The sequence below is a fragment of the Cynocephalus volans genome, chromosome 5 (genome assembly GCF_027409185.1).
Source record: "Cynocephalus volans isolate mCynVol1 chromosome 5, mCynVol1.pri, whole genome shotgun sequence".
NCBI lineage: Eukaryota > Metazoa > Chordata > Mammalia > Dermoptera > Cynocephalidae > Cynocephalus > Cynocephalus volans.
Window position 1 is genome coordinate 102,545,319 of NC_084464.1, and position 16,529 is coordinate 102,561,847.

Consider the following 16,529-nt stretch of genomic DNA (forward strand, 5'->3'; position numbering starts at 1 on the left):
TGTTCCTTTCCTTTGTTGCATTTGCCAGAAGGTATTATATGTTTGCTTATTTTTTGTTTGTCTCTCCCCCACTATTCTCCAAACTCCAAGAAGGCAAGATAAACTATTTTTGTTTTACTACTGCATACTGAATAAAGTATAATACCAGGCATATGGGAGGCATTAATTATTTTTGGATGAAGAAACTGCTTCCTTATTGTGGTGTAATCCTGCCCGACTACGCCAATTTGCCATGCCACGGCAAAGCAATGGCTAGGCTAAGGCCTGGAATCTCACACTGCACCAACTGTCTAGCTATTAATCCTGTTCGTGACACCAATTATAAAGCTAGGTGACCAAGCCAGTTGTTGGGCTCTTTTACCTGCCAGTAATACTGCATTGACTGGGCCGACTGTCAAGCTAAGGCTGGGTCTGGAGCTCCCAGACCACTCAAGCCTATTCACAGACTGGGTCTCACAAACCCTTCATATGCCAGGCTGGGTCACCAGACCCCACGCACGCCAGGCTGGGTCACCAGACCCCTTCACACAGGTCTATGAGCTAGGTAACCAGCCAAAAGGTAACTGGAGCCATAGGTTGCCGTGCTGGGCGGACGCCTGAGGCCAACACCTGCCCACCTGCTTCACTAAAACTCTGCTCTCTCTCTCTACAGAACACAAGAATAGCAATAAAACTAAGATACATTGGTGCGCATGTCATGCTCTAATTCCACACACACACACAGACACACACACACACACACACACAATTTCCTTACAAAGGATGCTGAACCACACCCAACCTGACTCGAGGTGAGGGCCCTGACCAAACTATTCTATTTTCCCAACACCTATACACTCAATTTATATTAACATATATATTACATATTAGGTAACAAAGTATACAGTTTAAAAAGTAGAGTATATAATATATATAATACATAACTGTTGTATAATAAAGGATTTGGCCAGTCTTTGTCCCAGGTTCCTGGGAAATACCCTCTAAATCCGTGGAATTTCCAGAGTGACAGGAGTGTCTGTTATCAAGGGTGGGCCCTTCAGACCACCATGTTTGTTTACATTAACAAAGTGTCTCATTGTGGGCCCTGAGACAGTTTATACTAAAAAGGTGAATCAGGATGGGGGCTGGCCTTGCCAGAAAAACAAACCATATGATTAGGGGGTTGGGGAAATGAAGATTGAGTTAAATCAATGGGGCCAATGATTCAGTCAATCATGCCTAAATAATAAAACTCCAATAAAAACTCTCAACACCAAAGTTCCAATGAGCTGCCCTGATTAACAATACTCTGTGTGTATTGTTAAAATAGATGAGGGGAGAGAGGGCAAGTCTTCACTCCCTGTGGACAAAGAAGCTTCATGTTTGGGACCCTCCCAGACCTCCCCCTACATGTCTCTTCTTTTGCTGGTCCTGATTTGTATCCTTTTCTGCTATAATAAAACTATAACATATCAAAATTTATAGGATGCAGGGCTCATGCAGTGCTTAGAGGAAAATTTATAATTGTAAACACCTATATTAAAAATCAGAAAAACCTCAAATCAGTAAACTTCTTAAGAAAATAGAAAAAGTAGAGCAAACTAAGCCAAAAGCAAATATAAGTAGGAAATGACAAAGATTACAACAGAAATATATGAAATAGGGAATTAAACAATTGAGAAAATCAACAAAATCAAAAGTTGATTCTTTAAAAAGATCAAGAAAATTTGCAAACCTTTATCTAGACTGACCAAGAAATAAAGAGAGAAGACCCAAATTACTAAAAACAGAAATAAAGTAGGGGCATTATTACACTCACTATGGCTTTTTGTGGTGCTAAGATTTAGTTTCTTTCTCTTTCTCATTTGCATTTTTGTTCTACTAGTGGGTTTTGTTCTTGTGTATTATTGACAGTGATTAACATTTTCCAGATTCCAGATGCAGGACTCCCTTGAGGCTTTTTTGTAGGGCTGGTCGTGTGGTGGTGAACTCCCACAATTTTTGTTTGTCTGGAAAATATATTACTTTCCCCTCATTTCTAAAGGATAGCCTTGCTGGATATAGTATTCTTGGATGGCATGTTTTTTCTTTTAGTATTTTGAATATATCATCCCATTTTTTTCTGGCCTGAAGAGTTTCTGTTGAGAAGTCTGCTGTCAAAGTATTCTCTAATTTCTCTGTGATTTTTTTTTTATCCATTGTTTATTTAGGAGAGCACTGTTTAATTTCCACACATTTGTGAGTTTTCTAAATTTCCTTCTGTTATTGTGGTCAGAGAACATTTAAACAAAAATGTTCATGGAATGATTCCCATTATCTTTTTTTTTTTTTTTGTCTTTTTCGTGACCGGTAAGGGGATCACAACCCTTGGCTTGGCGTAGTCCGCACCGCGCTCAGCCAGCGAGCGCACCGGCCATCCCTATATAGGATCCGAACCCGCAGTGGGAGCGTTGCTGTACTCCCAGTGCTGCACTCTCCCGAGTGCGCCACGGGGTCGGCCCCCATTATCTTTCAATTCTATTCTTCCACAAACTTTTTGAAGTGTTTTTATGTTTATATAGTTTTATTGATTTTTTATGCAATTTATGTTGCTAAACTTAGATATTTAATTCCTGTTCTTGATTTCTTTTTATTAAGAGGACTTGTTGATTTGCTCAGAAATTAATTTGCCTTTGGAAAGTTTATTCATCTTCTTCTGTTGAAATTAATTTGATATTTATATGTTTTTAGAAGACTTTAGAGTTATTTCAAATAATTATAGCGATTATAAAATGAAATATGTAAATTTTAATAAGTTAAACACCTCCAGTTTTCGTGAAAATTAGAAACCCTACTTTCTACAGAGTATTTTGTTATTCATCTGTTATTCAGTTTAGCATTTGTTATTTGAACAAATAAATGTGTATATTCTTATATTTAAAAATAAATAAAAAATAAAAAGGTGGGGTGGTAACAGCAATGTGAGGTTCTTTTCATCTGTGAAGCTTTGTCAGCTGAGATGACTCTGGTGCACTGCTCTTACAGCAGAGTGGATATACTCTTTTTTTTTTTTTTTTTTTTTGTCGTTTTTTCGTGACCAGCACTCAGCCAGTGTGTGCACCGGCCATTCCTATATAGGATCCGAACCCGCGGCGGGAGCGTCGCCGCGCTGCCAGCGCAGCACTCTTACCAAGTGCGCCACAGGCTCGGCCCTGGATATACTCTTGAAAGACAACCCTAAGGGGTTTTCTAGGGCCACCCACTACCTCCTCTTCTCCCACCGAGGTCAGAGACCAGCTCATATATAGCCCACTTGCAGCTCTTAGGTATAATCTCTAAGACTGGGAGCAATAATGTACATTTGGTGAGTGTGGTGGTTGTAAAAGGTGGCTCAAAAAAAAACTAATAATAAAGTAAAACTTTATTTGTAAGTATAGCACTTTCCTGAGTTCTGACTCATTCTGTCCAATTACAGAACATGCAGTGGTAGTGGGAACCCTCAAAGTTATAGCTGTTTGGCCGGAAATACAGTGTCCTGGAAACCCTTGAGCTTGTGCCTAGTGTCTGAAGCGAGGGCAGTCTTGTGGACAATTCTTAACCTGTGAAGTCTGACCTAACTCCAGGTAGTTAGTGTCAGAACTACATTGCAATTATTTAATAAATGATAACAGATGACATTTCATAAATATGTGTCAGGCACTATGCAAGTTATTTTACATACATATTTCTAAATCTTTAAAAAACATTATCTCTAAGCTTCACGATAACCCCACAAGATAGAATTATCCTAATTTTGTAAATAAGGAAACTAAGGAGTAAAAGCTGCATGGCCAATAACTTGGGGAGTCTAAATTCGAACTCAGGACTGTCTGACTTAGAAGCCCATGATCTAGTCACTACATATATACTTCAGCTTCTCATATTGGTTATGTAAACACATCATAAGATTGCCACCTAAGAATGCATGATGTTCATAATATTTTTACTCAAATTATAGACTGACATGTCATAGTAAAATCTAAGGTACTCTTTATGAATTTATGAACTCTATATAAAGTATGAAATATCATATTTTAATATAAATTCCTTTAGCAATTGCTTAACTTACTTGTTTGTGTTTTAGAAACATGTTTCTGGAGAAAATCAACTATCTGAGCCAAAACCTTCTTATTACAATGTGTTGATAATTTTTCATCACACTCGTAACACCTGAAAAAAATATATAAAATTTAAGCAAATATTATGAAAGCACCTTCAGAGATTTCGCACACTAGGTAACGAAGTTGGTATTTAACCCCTTTGTCTTTAAATTACATGAGAGAAAGTACAAAGGGGAAGGCACCAGGTGAGTCTAGAGGAATAAGCAGAGAACAGTTCATACAGAGCTTTAAAGCCAAATGAAAACTTTGGCAATTTATCTTAGGTATAATGAAATGCCATGAAGGGGGTTTTAAGCAGGGCAGTGATATGACCCAATTTATATTTTAAAAATATCACTCTGACTAACATGATAAACTAGATTGAAGGGCATCAGGAATAGAAACAAATTGGTATAACAGCATCAGATCTGGAGAGAAGTGAAGACATTCCTACACATATTTTCAGGTAGAAACAATAGTGAATTAGATATAAAAGATGAGGGAGATGGAAATGTCAAATAACTGCCATGGGAAGGGAGAAGCAGTAAGGGTATGTCAGCGATTCTCAACCAGGAGCAATTTTGCCTTCCAGGTGACATCTGGCAATGTTTGGAGACATTTTTGGTTGTCTCCTGGCTGCTACGGGCATCTAGTGGGTAGAAGCCAGGGATGATGCTAAACATCCTACAACGCAGAGAACAGCACAACAAAGAATTTATCACAACAAAGAATTATCAGTTCAAATGACAACAGTACTAAGATTGAGAAATCCTGGTCTAGATGAAACAAGACTTGCAGTGAGTTGATAATGTTTAAAGCCATGTGATGGGTACAGAGGAATTCATTATACCATTTATCTACTTCTGTTAAAAGGTTAAAAAATAAAATAAGATAAAAAGGGAGAGACAATAACTGCCAGGATTGTAGAACGCTTGATTACTAAGTGATGGAGGTGCCACTTATAGAGATAGGAAAGACTGAATGAGATGGCTGTTTTATTTTGTTTGGGGCTTATTTTGAGGTAGGGGATTAGAGAAGAGATTTTCAAAAGCACATTCCACTTCAGAATACTACTCTCAATTAAGTTTACTCATTAGTGACTATATTACTAAGATGTTTCTTCTATCTATTTCTTATCTTTGTCTTCATGAGATCCAATGATCATATAAGAATATGTGTTTGAAAGTGTTTTATAAATTCCATAACTCTGAGAGGTCCTAAGATCATGAATAGCCCTGAACTAGATTTGGGTTCCTTTTCTAAACAGCACTCAAAATTCAGTTAAATATTTACTGAGTAACCACTCTATTGCTTGTTAAAAGAAAGAAAATAGGATAGACAGATAAAATAGATAGATAATCAATCTGTGAAGAAGACAAGTCACAGAGAACATTCCCCAAAACAACTTTTCCAATAGACCATGATGGAATTCAAACAATTTAATTAGACTTACCACGCTTACATTATAATAGGTGTTCAATATTTACTCGTGTTATGATTGTCAAAAATAAAAAAATAACACTCATTTGAAAAATATTGAAATGTCAAGAAATTTTTACTGATATTACAACTTAATTTTTATTTATTTTAGAACATATTATTTTAACTTTGAGAGTACAAAAAGAAAAAAAGCAGGCTGGCCAGTTAGCTCAGTTGGTTAGAGGCCCGTATTATAACATGAAGGTCAAAGACTCGGGGTCGCCTTATCAGACAGCCACCAAAACAAAACAAAAAACAAACAAAAAAAAGCAAGTAAATAAAAACCAGCATGATGGCAGTGAATATGGAGAAAAGAGGACAGTTCAAGATAATTTAATTCTAGTTGTTTCCATTACAAATAACAAAAAAAAATTTTTTTTTAATTGAGCATTTACTGTGTTCCAGGAACTATTCCAAGTGCTTTACATGCATTACTTGGTTTAATTCCTCACAAAAATCATAAAAGTATTATTTTTAGATAAATATCTTTACAGAAGTATAATATTTTCTTTTTACAGATGAGAAAGTTGAAAAGGAGTAGTGTAATAAGAATAGTGTGATAAGAGTGTACACAAATCAGTAGTGTAATGAGTACAGGGGAAATGTAGAATTTTCTTTCAACAAAATTTTGTGTACTTTAAAAGCACTCATTTATAGGTTAACTTTAAGGGTACATCAGTGCCTCAACTTTGTTTAGGTATCAGAATTGCCACTGAAACTGAAAAATATGGAAACTCTGGTTCAGTAGGTCTGATTTAATATAGGACCACTGGCACCTATGATTTTCCAAAATCCTCCTGTGTGATTCTGATGTGAAGTCAGAGGTAAGAACCACTGTAATAATAATCATTATCCATTAAAGCAGTATTAAATCCACTATCCAGCAACCCTTAGTTGGCCATGATTATCAAATCTATAATATTCCTTTCTTTTTTATACAATTCAGATTGTTTTCTAATTCAGGCTGGCATTTCTTTAATCAAATTAGTGAAGTTTTCTACTGAAATTGTTAATTTTTTTATTGTTTAAGAATTAGAAGAAAAAAGAAAATGGCACAACCTTTAAATTTCCATAAATGCAACTGACAAACTTGAATTGTTTTTCTTTTAAAGAAAAATAATTCTACAAACCCCCATGTAACTTTAATTATTTACAATATAAGTCTAACACATACACTCACAAAACTCAATAAACTCATCACATTTATAACTCTATATAGAACTATAAAAGCAAAATAAATTATACAATTAAACACAAAAACAAAATTACAAAACCAATTAAGTTAAAACTAACAACACTAGTTTATTACTATGGGTAAGGGTTTTCTGCTGAAAATTAAATCATTCACACCACAATTATAGTCCTAAGAGCTACAACAGAGATTCTGCCAGACTCACTTGAGATGAGCCTATATTATTACCAGGTGCCACTCAATTCTCCTGCCACCCTTTTCTATTTCAGTGGTTCTCAAACTGTGGTCCCCAGACCAGCAGCACTGGCAACACCTGGGAACTTGTTAGACACGCAAATTCTCCAGCCCCACCCCAGAACTACTAAATCGAGATCTCTAGGTCAGGGACCCAGCAATCCGTCTTAACAAGCCTTCCCAGTGATTCTGATGCACCCCATAATCTGAGATCACTACAGTGAAATCTTTATTGAGCTGCCACACTATAATATCATCCCCTTCTCTCTTGACTCCAGTGCATCATTTACTTATTAAGTTCGCTCTGTTCTTTCCTCATTCTCCCCAATACTAATACTTGGAGCCAACAATGACAACAAAAAACACAAACGCAGCAAACACCCAAATCCTGTGGCTGCATTAAATTATAAGATGATGACCTCTCCTATGAGCCAAAATATCCTTATATTAATTTCAGAACCCTGAAATGAAAATGCAAAGTTAAAATATTTTTGTTTTAAAGAAAACTTGAGGACTCCTGAAAATTCATTCAAGGAACCCTAGGACTCTACAGTTAGAAAATTATCATTGTAAAATATAGAGAAGGCATTTCAATACAAAGTCCACTTATACCACTGAAACAGTGTAGTATGATGGTAAGAAACCAGGGAATAAAAAAAACTTGATTTAGTGCCTGGATTTTTACTTTGTCATCAAAAAAAGTATATGTTTGTGGATTTTTTTGGGGGGTGGTGGGCAGCTGGATGAAAAAAGTATATGATACTCAGTTTCCTTACCTATAAAATGAGGGAAATGGACTAGGTTCTCAACCAGGGTTAAGTAACAGAAGCACCTGAGAAGTCTTCACAAAATACCTTCGCCCAGGCTTTCCCTTTCCCCTGAAGAAAATCATCAAACCATGTGACAGATGGAAATACCTTCCTCCTCTAGAACTCTGGAATTCTGTATTAGTAAGTTCATTTTTAAAAATTCAAGTAAAAAGAATTTTTCTTTCTTTTTGTTTCTTTTTTTGGCAGCTGGCTGGTATGGGAATCTGAACCCTTGACCTTGGTGATACAACAGAAAGAATTTTGCTTTATGTACATGAAAAAAGTAGGGGGATAACTAAATTTTTTCTAATTTAAATTGTATATTTATGGGTAATTTCAATTTTCTTTTTTCTTTCTTTTTTTTTTTTTTTTGTGACCAGTAAGGGGTTAAATTGTATATTTATGGGTAATTTCAATTTTCTTTCTTTTTTTTTTTTTTTTTGTAACCAGTAAGGGGATCGGAACCCTTGGCCTGGTGTCCTTCAGCCAGTGAGCGCACCGGCCATCCCTATATAGGATCCGAACCTGCGGCCTTGGCGCTCCCAGCGCTGCACTCTCCCGAGTGAGCCACGGGTTCGGCCTTAATTTCAATTTTCTTAAAAATTATCCCATAGATTGTGTTTCGGCTAAAAATAAGCATAAGCTTGTATAACATCTTCAAATATTTTACCTTGTAAAGCTAAAAAAAAAAAAAGAAAAAAGAAAAAAGAAGGCTTTTTGGGGGGTAGTGGATACAAGTACTAACAAAATTAAACTTACCATATAATCCAAGTACTCAGACTAATTATAATACAATGGGGCTCTGTTCTGGAACTCTTGAAGTGCTTCAGAGAATGCTGGCTTTCTGAGTTCGTACTACATCCCTGAAGATGAACAGAATGCTATTTGAATGACTTACATATAAGTTTGTTTCAAATTCACCAAAACTTAAATCAAACTTACACTGAAATTTTTTCTTTTGTTTTTAATTTCAAGCAAGAGAAAGTTTCAGAAAGCAGTATAGATTCATTAATTCCTTGCAAAAAGGCTAACTTGCTTTTCATTAGATAGTATTTACCTAAAACAATCATGAGCAAAGGTAATTTCCTTAACATTTAAAAATGTATACACTGTCTGTCTTGCACACTGTGGGACACTGAGCCTCCTGGTAGGCCATTAATGCCCCACCCCCAAAACATACCTTTCCCAATCCTGTATAATCTCCACCCCAACCTCACTGAGACTGATGAGGCACAAACCATCATAGTAATTTGCCTCACTAGATAAATAAAGAAATGAGATACAATTTTCATTAATGTGACATGAGGGGAAGTCAAGTCTGCTGGATATTTCTGGAAAAGTTTTACATCTTTTTTTTGGGGGGGAGCTGGCTGGGAGGGGGACCAGAACCCATAACCTTGGCGTTAGTAAGGCTGTGCTCTATCCAACTGAACTAACCAGCCAGCCCAATGTTTTACATATTTTTAAAAGGAACACAGCCCTCTTCATGGCCTTTGAAATTTAGAGTGTGATACATAACACCTGAAGAATCTTTGGCCATCCTAAAACCATGAAATTGAGAATGGCACAGGAAAAAAATAGAAGAAACCTCAGTTCTTACTGTTCTTTCCATTGAATTAAATAACCCCAAAGTGTCCTTACTTCAAGACTTTTTATGTGAGATAATAAAGATCCCTCTTATTTTTTAATAAAATGCATATACTTTTAATTTCATTAAAAAATTCCATTATAGATATCAGTAAATTCTACATTTTCAGATAAATTTGACAAAAAAAGAGCAGAATACTCCTTTTTGAGAGAAAAAATGAATCTAAAAAGTTGGATACATTTCCTAAGTAAATACAAAAGGGCAAAGACAGGTCCAGATATGGGAAATACTAATGGTACAGTATTTATAAATCACACTTGATTACTTTCTGAACACAGCTGCTGTGGATTGATTGAACTATGTCCCCCAAAGTCCACATATTAGAAGCTTAATTCCCACGGTAGCTGCTGAGGGTGGGAAATTCTATTATGGTAATTGAAATGTGGGGCCTTGAAGAGGTGATTAAATTGCAGGACCATGCCATAGTGAATGGATTAATAATGGTGGTCAGGGACGTGGTTCTGAAGGCTTTAAAAGGAGAGCACATGAGATTCTCTCTCTCTCTGCTCCACCATTTCCTGCCATGTGAGACCCCTGCATTGCTGTAAAGCCACCACCAAAGAAGACTCTCACCAGACGTGCTCCCTGGACTTTGGACTCCCCAGTCATTGAAACTGTAAGCAATAAATTTCATTTTTGTATAAATCAGCCAGTTCCAGGTATTTTGTTATTAGCAACAGAAACAGTTTAATACAACAGCATACCTTTTACTTTACTTAACAAACTTGTAAGTTCATTCTTGGAGAGTTCCTATCTAAATATGGAATAAATTTATCTTAAGTCCTATGTGTGACCAACAATTCAACTCACAGTAAGCATATAAGGAAAATATTTAACACAAATTCATACATAAATAACATTTTTCTTACCTGAAAACCACACTTGAGGCACAGACATATATCAGAAGGAAGTACTGTCTGTCCATCACAAAATCTTCTTTCTTTTAAACATTCTGAGCAAACTGACCACAGATTCTCAGCTATTGCTCTCTTTACATGATTCATACTGACAGCATGACTTACATGTTGGCAAGTTAATTCTACTGAATAAGATAAAATAAAATTTGAACATATCTCTTACTAAACCAAAGTGTTACCATCAGGAAGCAAGAGTCAATAGCATCAAAATGCTCTTAACTAAAAAGCATAGAAAAAAAGCAAAATAACTCAAAAGGAACATGCTATGTGATTCCATTTTTACAATATTTGTGAAATAACATACTTGTACTGTGGGGGAACAGATTAGTGGTTGCCAGGGGGTGTGGATGGGGGACAGAAGATGTGACTATAAATGGGTAGCACTCAGGATGGTGATGGTACAGTCAAGTATCCTGATTATGGTAGTTATACAAAGCTATATATGTACTAAAATTTCATAGAGCTACACACACGTGCACACACACACACATGCATGTATATGTTGTGCTCTTTAATGACATGGGTCCTTACTTTTCAAACATGTGACTTCAGAATTACTCTTTTTATGTCTGTTGAGGGTGTGAAATCCTACTATGGTAATTGAAAGGTGGGGCCTTGAAGAGGTGATTAGATTGCAGGACCATGCCATAGTGAATGGATTAATAACGGTGGTCTGGGACGTGGTTCTAAGGGCTTTAAAAGGAGAGCATGTGAGAAGTTAGTCTCTCTGCTACACCATCCACCACGTGACACTCTACATTGCTGTAGAAACACCTCACCAGATGTGTTCCCTGGACTTTGGACTTCCCAGCCTCAGAAACTATAAGCAATAAATTCCATTTTCTTTAAAAAATACAAGTTCCAGGTATTTTGCTATAAGCAACAGAAACAGACCCATACAGAAAATTGGTACCAGAGAGGAGGGGTGTTGCTTGTAACAAATACTTGAAAATGCAGAAGTGGCTTTGGAACTGAGTGTTGAGGAAAGGCTGAAGGAATCTGGAGGAACAGGTCAGAAAAAGCATAGAGGCTGGTGAAAGTTTAGAAGACAAGAAAACCAGGGAAAGTTTGGAATGTTTTAGTGACTAGTTAAATGGTGGTGAGCAGAATGCTGATACAATATGAACACTAAAGGCTATACTGAGGAAATCTCACATGTAAATGAGAAGGGACTTATTGGAAACTGGGGCAAAGATCACCCTTGCTATGAACTGGCAAGGAATTTGGCTGCATACTCTTCATGCCCAAAAGTATTATGGAATGTAGAACTTAAAGGTGCTGACCCAGGTTATTTGGTGGAAGAAATTTCTAAGCAGCAAAACACTCATGAAGCTGCATAGCTACTTGTAACAGCCTACACTGAGTTATGGTGGCAAAGGCTTGACATAAAGCAGGAATTTAAAAGGGAAGCACAGTGTAAAGACTTGGAAAATTTGCAGCCTGGCCATGTGGTAGAGAAGCAGAGATCATTTTCCTAGAAAAATCCAATGGTGCAGCAAAGGGACTGGTTGCTAAAGACATTATCATGGCTATGAGCAGGCAGGTGCTAATAGCCAAGACAATGGAAGAAAGGCACTGAAGGCATTTCAGAGTTCCTGGAGGCTGAGTCTTCCATTACAGGCCCAGATGTCTAGGGAGACAGATAGTCTTAGGGAGCGGCCCGAGGCACCTTACACGGGCTCACTGCCCAGCACCACCTGGGAAGCTGCTTCCCATACCAGCACCCCAGCGGCTTTGGCTGCTCCAGCCATGGCTAAATTGGGCCCAGGTGTGGCTGGACCCACAGCTTTGTAAGCTACAAGCCAGAAGCCTTGGCGGCGTCCATGTAGTATGGTGTTAGGTCTGTAGGCTGGCATAGTGCCAGAGCTCTGAAGGCATGGGAGCTTCCATCCCATACATCAAAAGATGTATGGAAAAGCCTAGGGGCCCAGGAAGAGATCTGTCACAGGGGCAGATTCATCATATAGAGTCTTCACTAGAGCAATGCCAAGTGGAAACATGCGGTCAGAGTCACAGCAGAAAAACCCCAACAGTGCTATACCTAGTGGAGCCATGACAGTGGGACCTCTATGGAGACCCCAGACCTGCGGAGCTACCAGAGTGGAACACCAGCCTGGGAGAGCTAAAGTGTGGCCTATGACCATGAAAGCCATAGGAGCAGAGCTGGCTAAGGACTTAGGGACCCAACCCCCACACCAGCGTTCAGAGGACATTGAACATGGAATCAAATTACACGATTAGCCAGCTTTGATATTTAATGCCTGCCCTGCTGGGTTTCGGACTTGTTTAGGTCTTGTTTAGGACATATTACAGTTTTCTTCTGGCCTATTTCTCCTTTTTTGAAAGGGACTATGTACCCTATGCTTGTTCCACAATTGTATCTCGGAAGTAGATAACTTGTTTTGATTTCATAGGTGGGACTTTTGAGATTTTGGACTTTTGAGCTGAAACAAGTTAAGACTTTAGGGATGAAATTAATGTATTTGTGCATGAAAAGGACATGAGTTTGGGGGCTCGGCGACAGAATGCTATAGATTGGATGCTCCCCACCCCCAACCTCATTGAAGCTCAAATCCGCACTATAAGTGTTGAGGGTGGGAAATCCTATCATGGTAATTGAAAGGCTTGGCCTTGAAGAGGTGATTAGATTGTAGGACCATGCCATAGTGAATGGATTAATAATGGTGGTCAGGGTGTGGTTCTGAGGGCTTTAAAACGAGAGCACATGAAAGGTTAGTCTCTCTCTGCTCCACCATTTTCTGCCATGTGAGACCCCTGGGTCCTGGTTGCCACCCCAAGACCCTCACCAGATGTATTCCTTGGACTTTGGACTTCCCAACCTCAGGAACTGTAAGCAATAAATTTTGTTTTCTTTATAAGTCACCCAGTTCCACGTATTTTGTTATAAGAACAGAAACGGACTAATACACCAGTGTTTAAACAGTATTCACTATCTTTGTGGGGGCAGGGGAATGTAAAAAATTTCCTTCTGTGTTAAGTAAATTTCTTCAGTTTTCTATAATTTGTTTAACTGTATAATTGTCTAAATTTCACCTGACAAATAGGTCCTCTAGAGATTCCCGAATAAAATATAAAAATGTAGTAAAGTCTATAGTTGTTTCACATTAAACAAATCAAAAACAATAATCAGAATCTCCATGTTTTCCACCTTAAATATTAATAAAAATTTTACAAGGAGGTCTTCCAATTTGCGAATGGTAACTTAAAGTGAACACTTCTTCCTTCTCCTTCCAGAAATTATCTAAAGGCAATACAAACAGGAAACAAAGACACAAAGTTTATTGTCAGTGAAACCAGGAGATAGCTGAAGCCCCAAGTCACAGATCAAGAGGCAGGGCTTCCACCTCAAAGCAGCGGGGATCAAATAGAGGTACATACAGAAGAAAGCAGAGAGAATACTGCAAATATAGATTTCATAAAGAACAAGATACGCTTCCCAGACATAGAACAAAATCTAAATCACTGTGCTGCACTAACAGTGGCAGGAGATTCCCCCTATATCCAATTTTGTATTGAGAAGAAACAAAAAGAAGGGAATTTCTCATTCACTAAGTGAGAAATAAAGCAAGCCAGGTTTTCAGGAAGCAGTCTTGTCTCTATGTCAGTTGGGGAGAAGAGGTACTTTGGATTCTGAAAAAAACACAGGGCTGCATAACCCTATTTGCTGGAAAAAAGTAAAGGCTAAATTAAATCAACTCAAACTCAAAACTCCAGCTAGGTCTCAACAAGGCTCTAGCCCTCCTTCTTCCACAAATATTCCAAAAGTTGCTGGTCCAAGAAAAACTAACCCTACATCAGAGAATGAGTTATCAAAGAGAAATCAAAGCCACAAATTTCTACACTAAGATAATATAAGAAAAAGGAAGGAAAAGGAAAAACAAATGGCAGAACAATTGCTGCCATAAAATACACACACAAAACAGAAGCAAGCACTCTTGGATAAGATGGCAAAACAACAGGAAGTGACTGGCAGAATTAAGAAAGAAGTGGAACAAAAATAAATAAATAAAACCACAAAAATGAAGGCCAAACTAAAAAGAGCATAACATGAAATGGACACTGTTGCAAGCACAGTAAAGGATAAAACAGACAACAGCAAGCAGAATGAAAAAGGAAATAACAGTTTCAGAGGATTTGAGAAAAAAATAACTGTGGAAGGCAAAGAAGAGTTAACATAAGAATAATTAAAATCCTTGAAGAAAACTATATGAACAGAATAGAACAAATATTTAAAGATATAATTTAGACTTCTTTCAATACAGCAAACTCGCTATACTGAAACACTGCCCAAGTTAAAAACATATAAAAATGGAAATTAAATACATTTTTTTAAATGGAGAGTTGAACTGGCAAGAAAGTAAGGAAAATCCTCAGAAGCCAACACCTAAGGCATGAGGCTGAAGAGAAAAGCAAGCTCTGAAGCCAGCAGCTCCCAAAGGTCATCTCCAACCTCTGGTGGCTTGGAGACTGGTTTTAATAGGTCATGAGAAAGGAACAATGACAAAAAAAGATGCCAATTCTAAGTTACTGTATAAAATCCCAATAAAAACACCAACAGGATTTTTTGGAACTAGATAAGCTGATTCTAAAGTTTATGCAGAAGGCAGTGAAAATAAAGAGTAATGGATTTATTAATTAGAAACATATATTGTTATTTCTTTTCCTCAACGGTATTTGGGATGCCAGATATCACAATTTACCAGCAATGTCATCTGAAGAATCTTCATCATGAGGTATAGTAGGCCTTTTACTCCTTTTGGCTTTCTCAGATAAAGCTTTGGATGGATCTTTCACCCGCATGTTATTAACTGGAAAGTTGGAGGGAAAAAAATAAATACACTTTAATCTTCAAAGTCAAAATTCTACATACTTTATTTAATGCATATTGAAATTGAAATGACTTCAACTTTCATTGGTCTAGTAAATCAACAGAGGAAAAAGAGGGGAACATCAGTTGAAATCAAATCTTTATTAAATAATCAATATACAAATGGTACATTCCATTTGACTTTACCAACTACCCTGTTATGGACTAAATGTTTATGTCCTCCCAAAATTCCTATGGTGAAATCTAATTCCCAATGTGATGGTACTTAGAGGTAGAGTTTTGGGGAAGTAATTAGGTCATGAGAGTAGAGCCCACGTGAATGGGATTAGTGCCCTTAAGGAAGAGGCCAGAGACTATCTTTATATCCATGTGAAGATACAAGAAAATGGCCATCTGCAAACCAGGAACAGGACCCTCACTAGACAACAGATCTGCTAGCACCTTGATCTTGGACTTCCCATCCTCCAATACTGTGAGAAATACATGTCTGGTGTTTAAGCCACCCAGTCTATGGTAATTTGTTACAGAGGCCTGAACTAAATAAGACATACCCTCAAATATATGATATCCAGGTGAATAAAAAATCTAAAGTTTTGGTAAATGGAATAGGTGCTGCTTCTTGATAATGCATTCTCCTTGTCCTTTCTCCCATGACGCTAGCTAGTAGAGCTAGAAGAGCCAAATTGGATGAGGGATGGAAGCTGTAAGTCATTCAGAGTAAAGTTACCTTACCTGTGCCATACTACCTAGCACTGGACTGTATTTTTAAGTTACTGATTTTTTTTCCTCTCAACTTTTTATTATGAAAAATTTTAAACATCTACAAAAATTAAAAGAACAATATACTGAAGACCCATGTACTATCTAGATTCCACATTTATTAACATTTTGCTCCAACTGCTTTATCTAAATATCAAAAGGTATGTATAGAGATATATGAGATGTATGTGAATATATATATATATATATATATATATATATATATATACATACACACAACAGCACCTCAAAAAGTTGTGGAAAAATAGAATTGAAAGATAATATAAATCTTTCCATGAACTTTTTGAAGTACCCTCGTGTGTGTGCGTGTGTGTGTGTGTGGGTGTGTGTGTGTGTGTGTGTTCTTAACTACTTGAAAGTAAATTGTAGAGATTATGACTCTTCACCCCTACATACCTGACCATGTTCTCTTAAGGAGATTCTCCTATATAACTACATAACATCATTATCACATCTAAGAAAATTAACAATAATTCCCTAATATCATCTTATACCCATCATATTCTAATTTCCTTAGCTGACCC

At 37.2% G+C, this 16,529-nt stretch overlaps 1 protein-coding gene across 1 annotated transcript in view; it reads right to left on the reverse strand.

Annotated features, from left to right (window-relative positions):
- Positions 1–15,197, reverse strand: part of LOC134377884 (ubiquitin carboxyl-terminal hydrolase 45-like) — a 39,138-nt gene extending 23,941 nt beyond the window's left edge. Inside the window, exons 1-4 of the mRNA XM_063096675.1 lie at positions 15,098–15,197; positions 10,329–10,501; positions 8,571–8,674; positions 4,067–4,167 (exon numbers count right to left, since the gene is read on the reverse strand). Coding sequence (XP_062952745.1) covers positions 4,067–4,167; positions 8,571–8,674; positions 10,329–10,501; positions 15,098–15,197 — 478 coding nt within the window. The remainder of the gene's footprint in view (positions 1–4,066; positions 4,168–8,570; positions 8,675–10,328; positions 10,502–15,097) is intronic.
- Between the last annotated feature and the right edge of the window lie 1,332 nt (positions 15,198–16,529).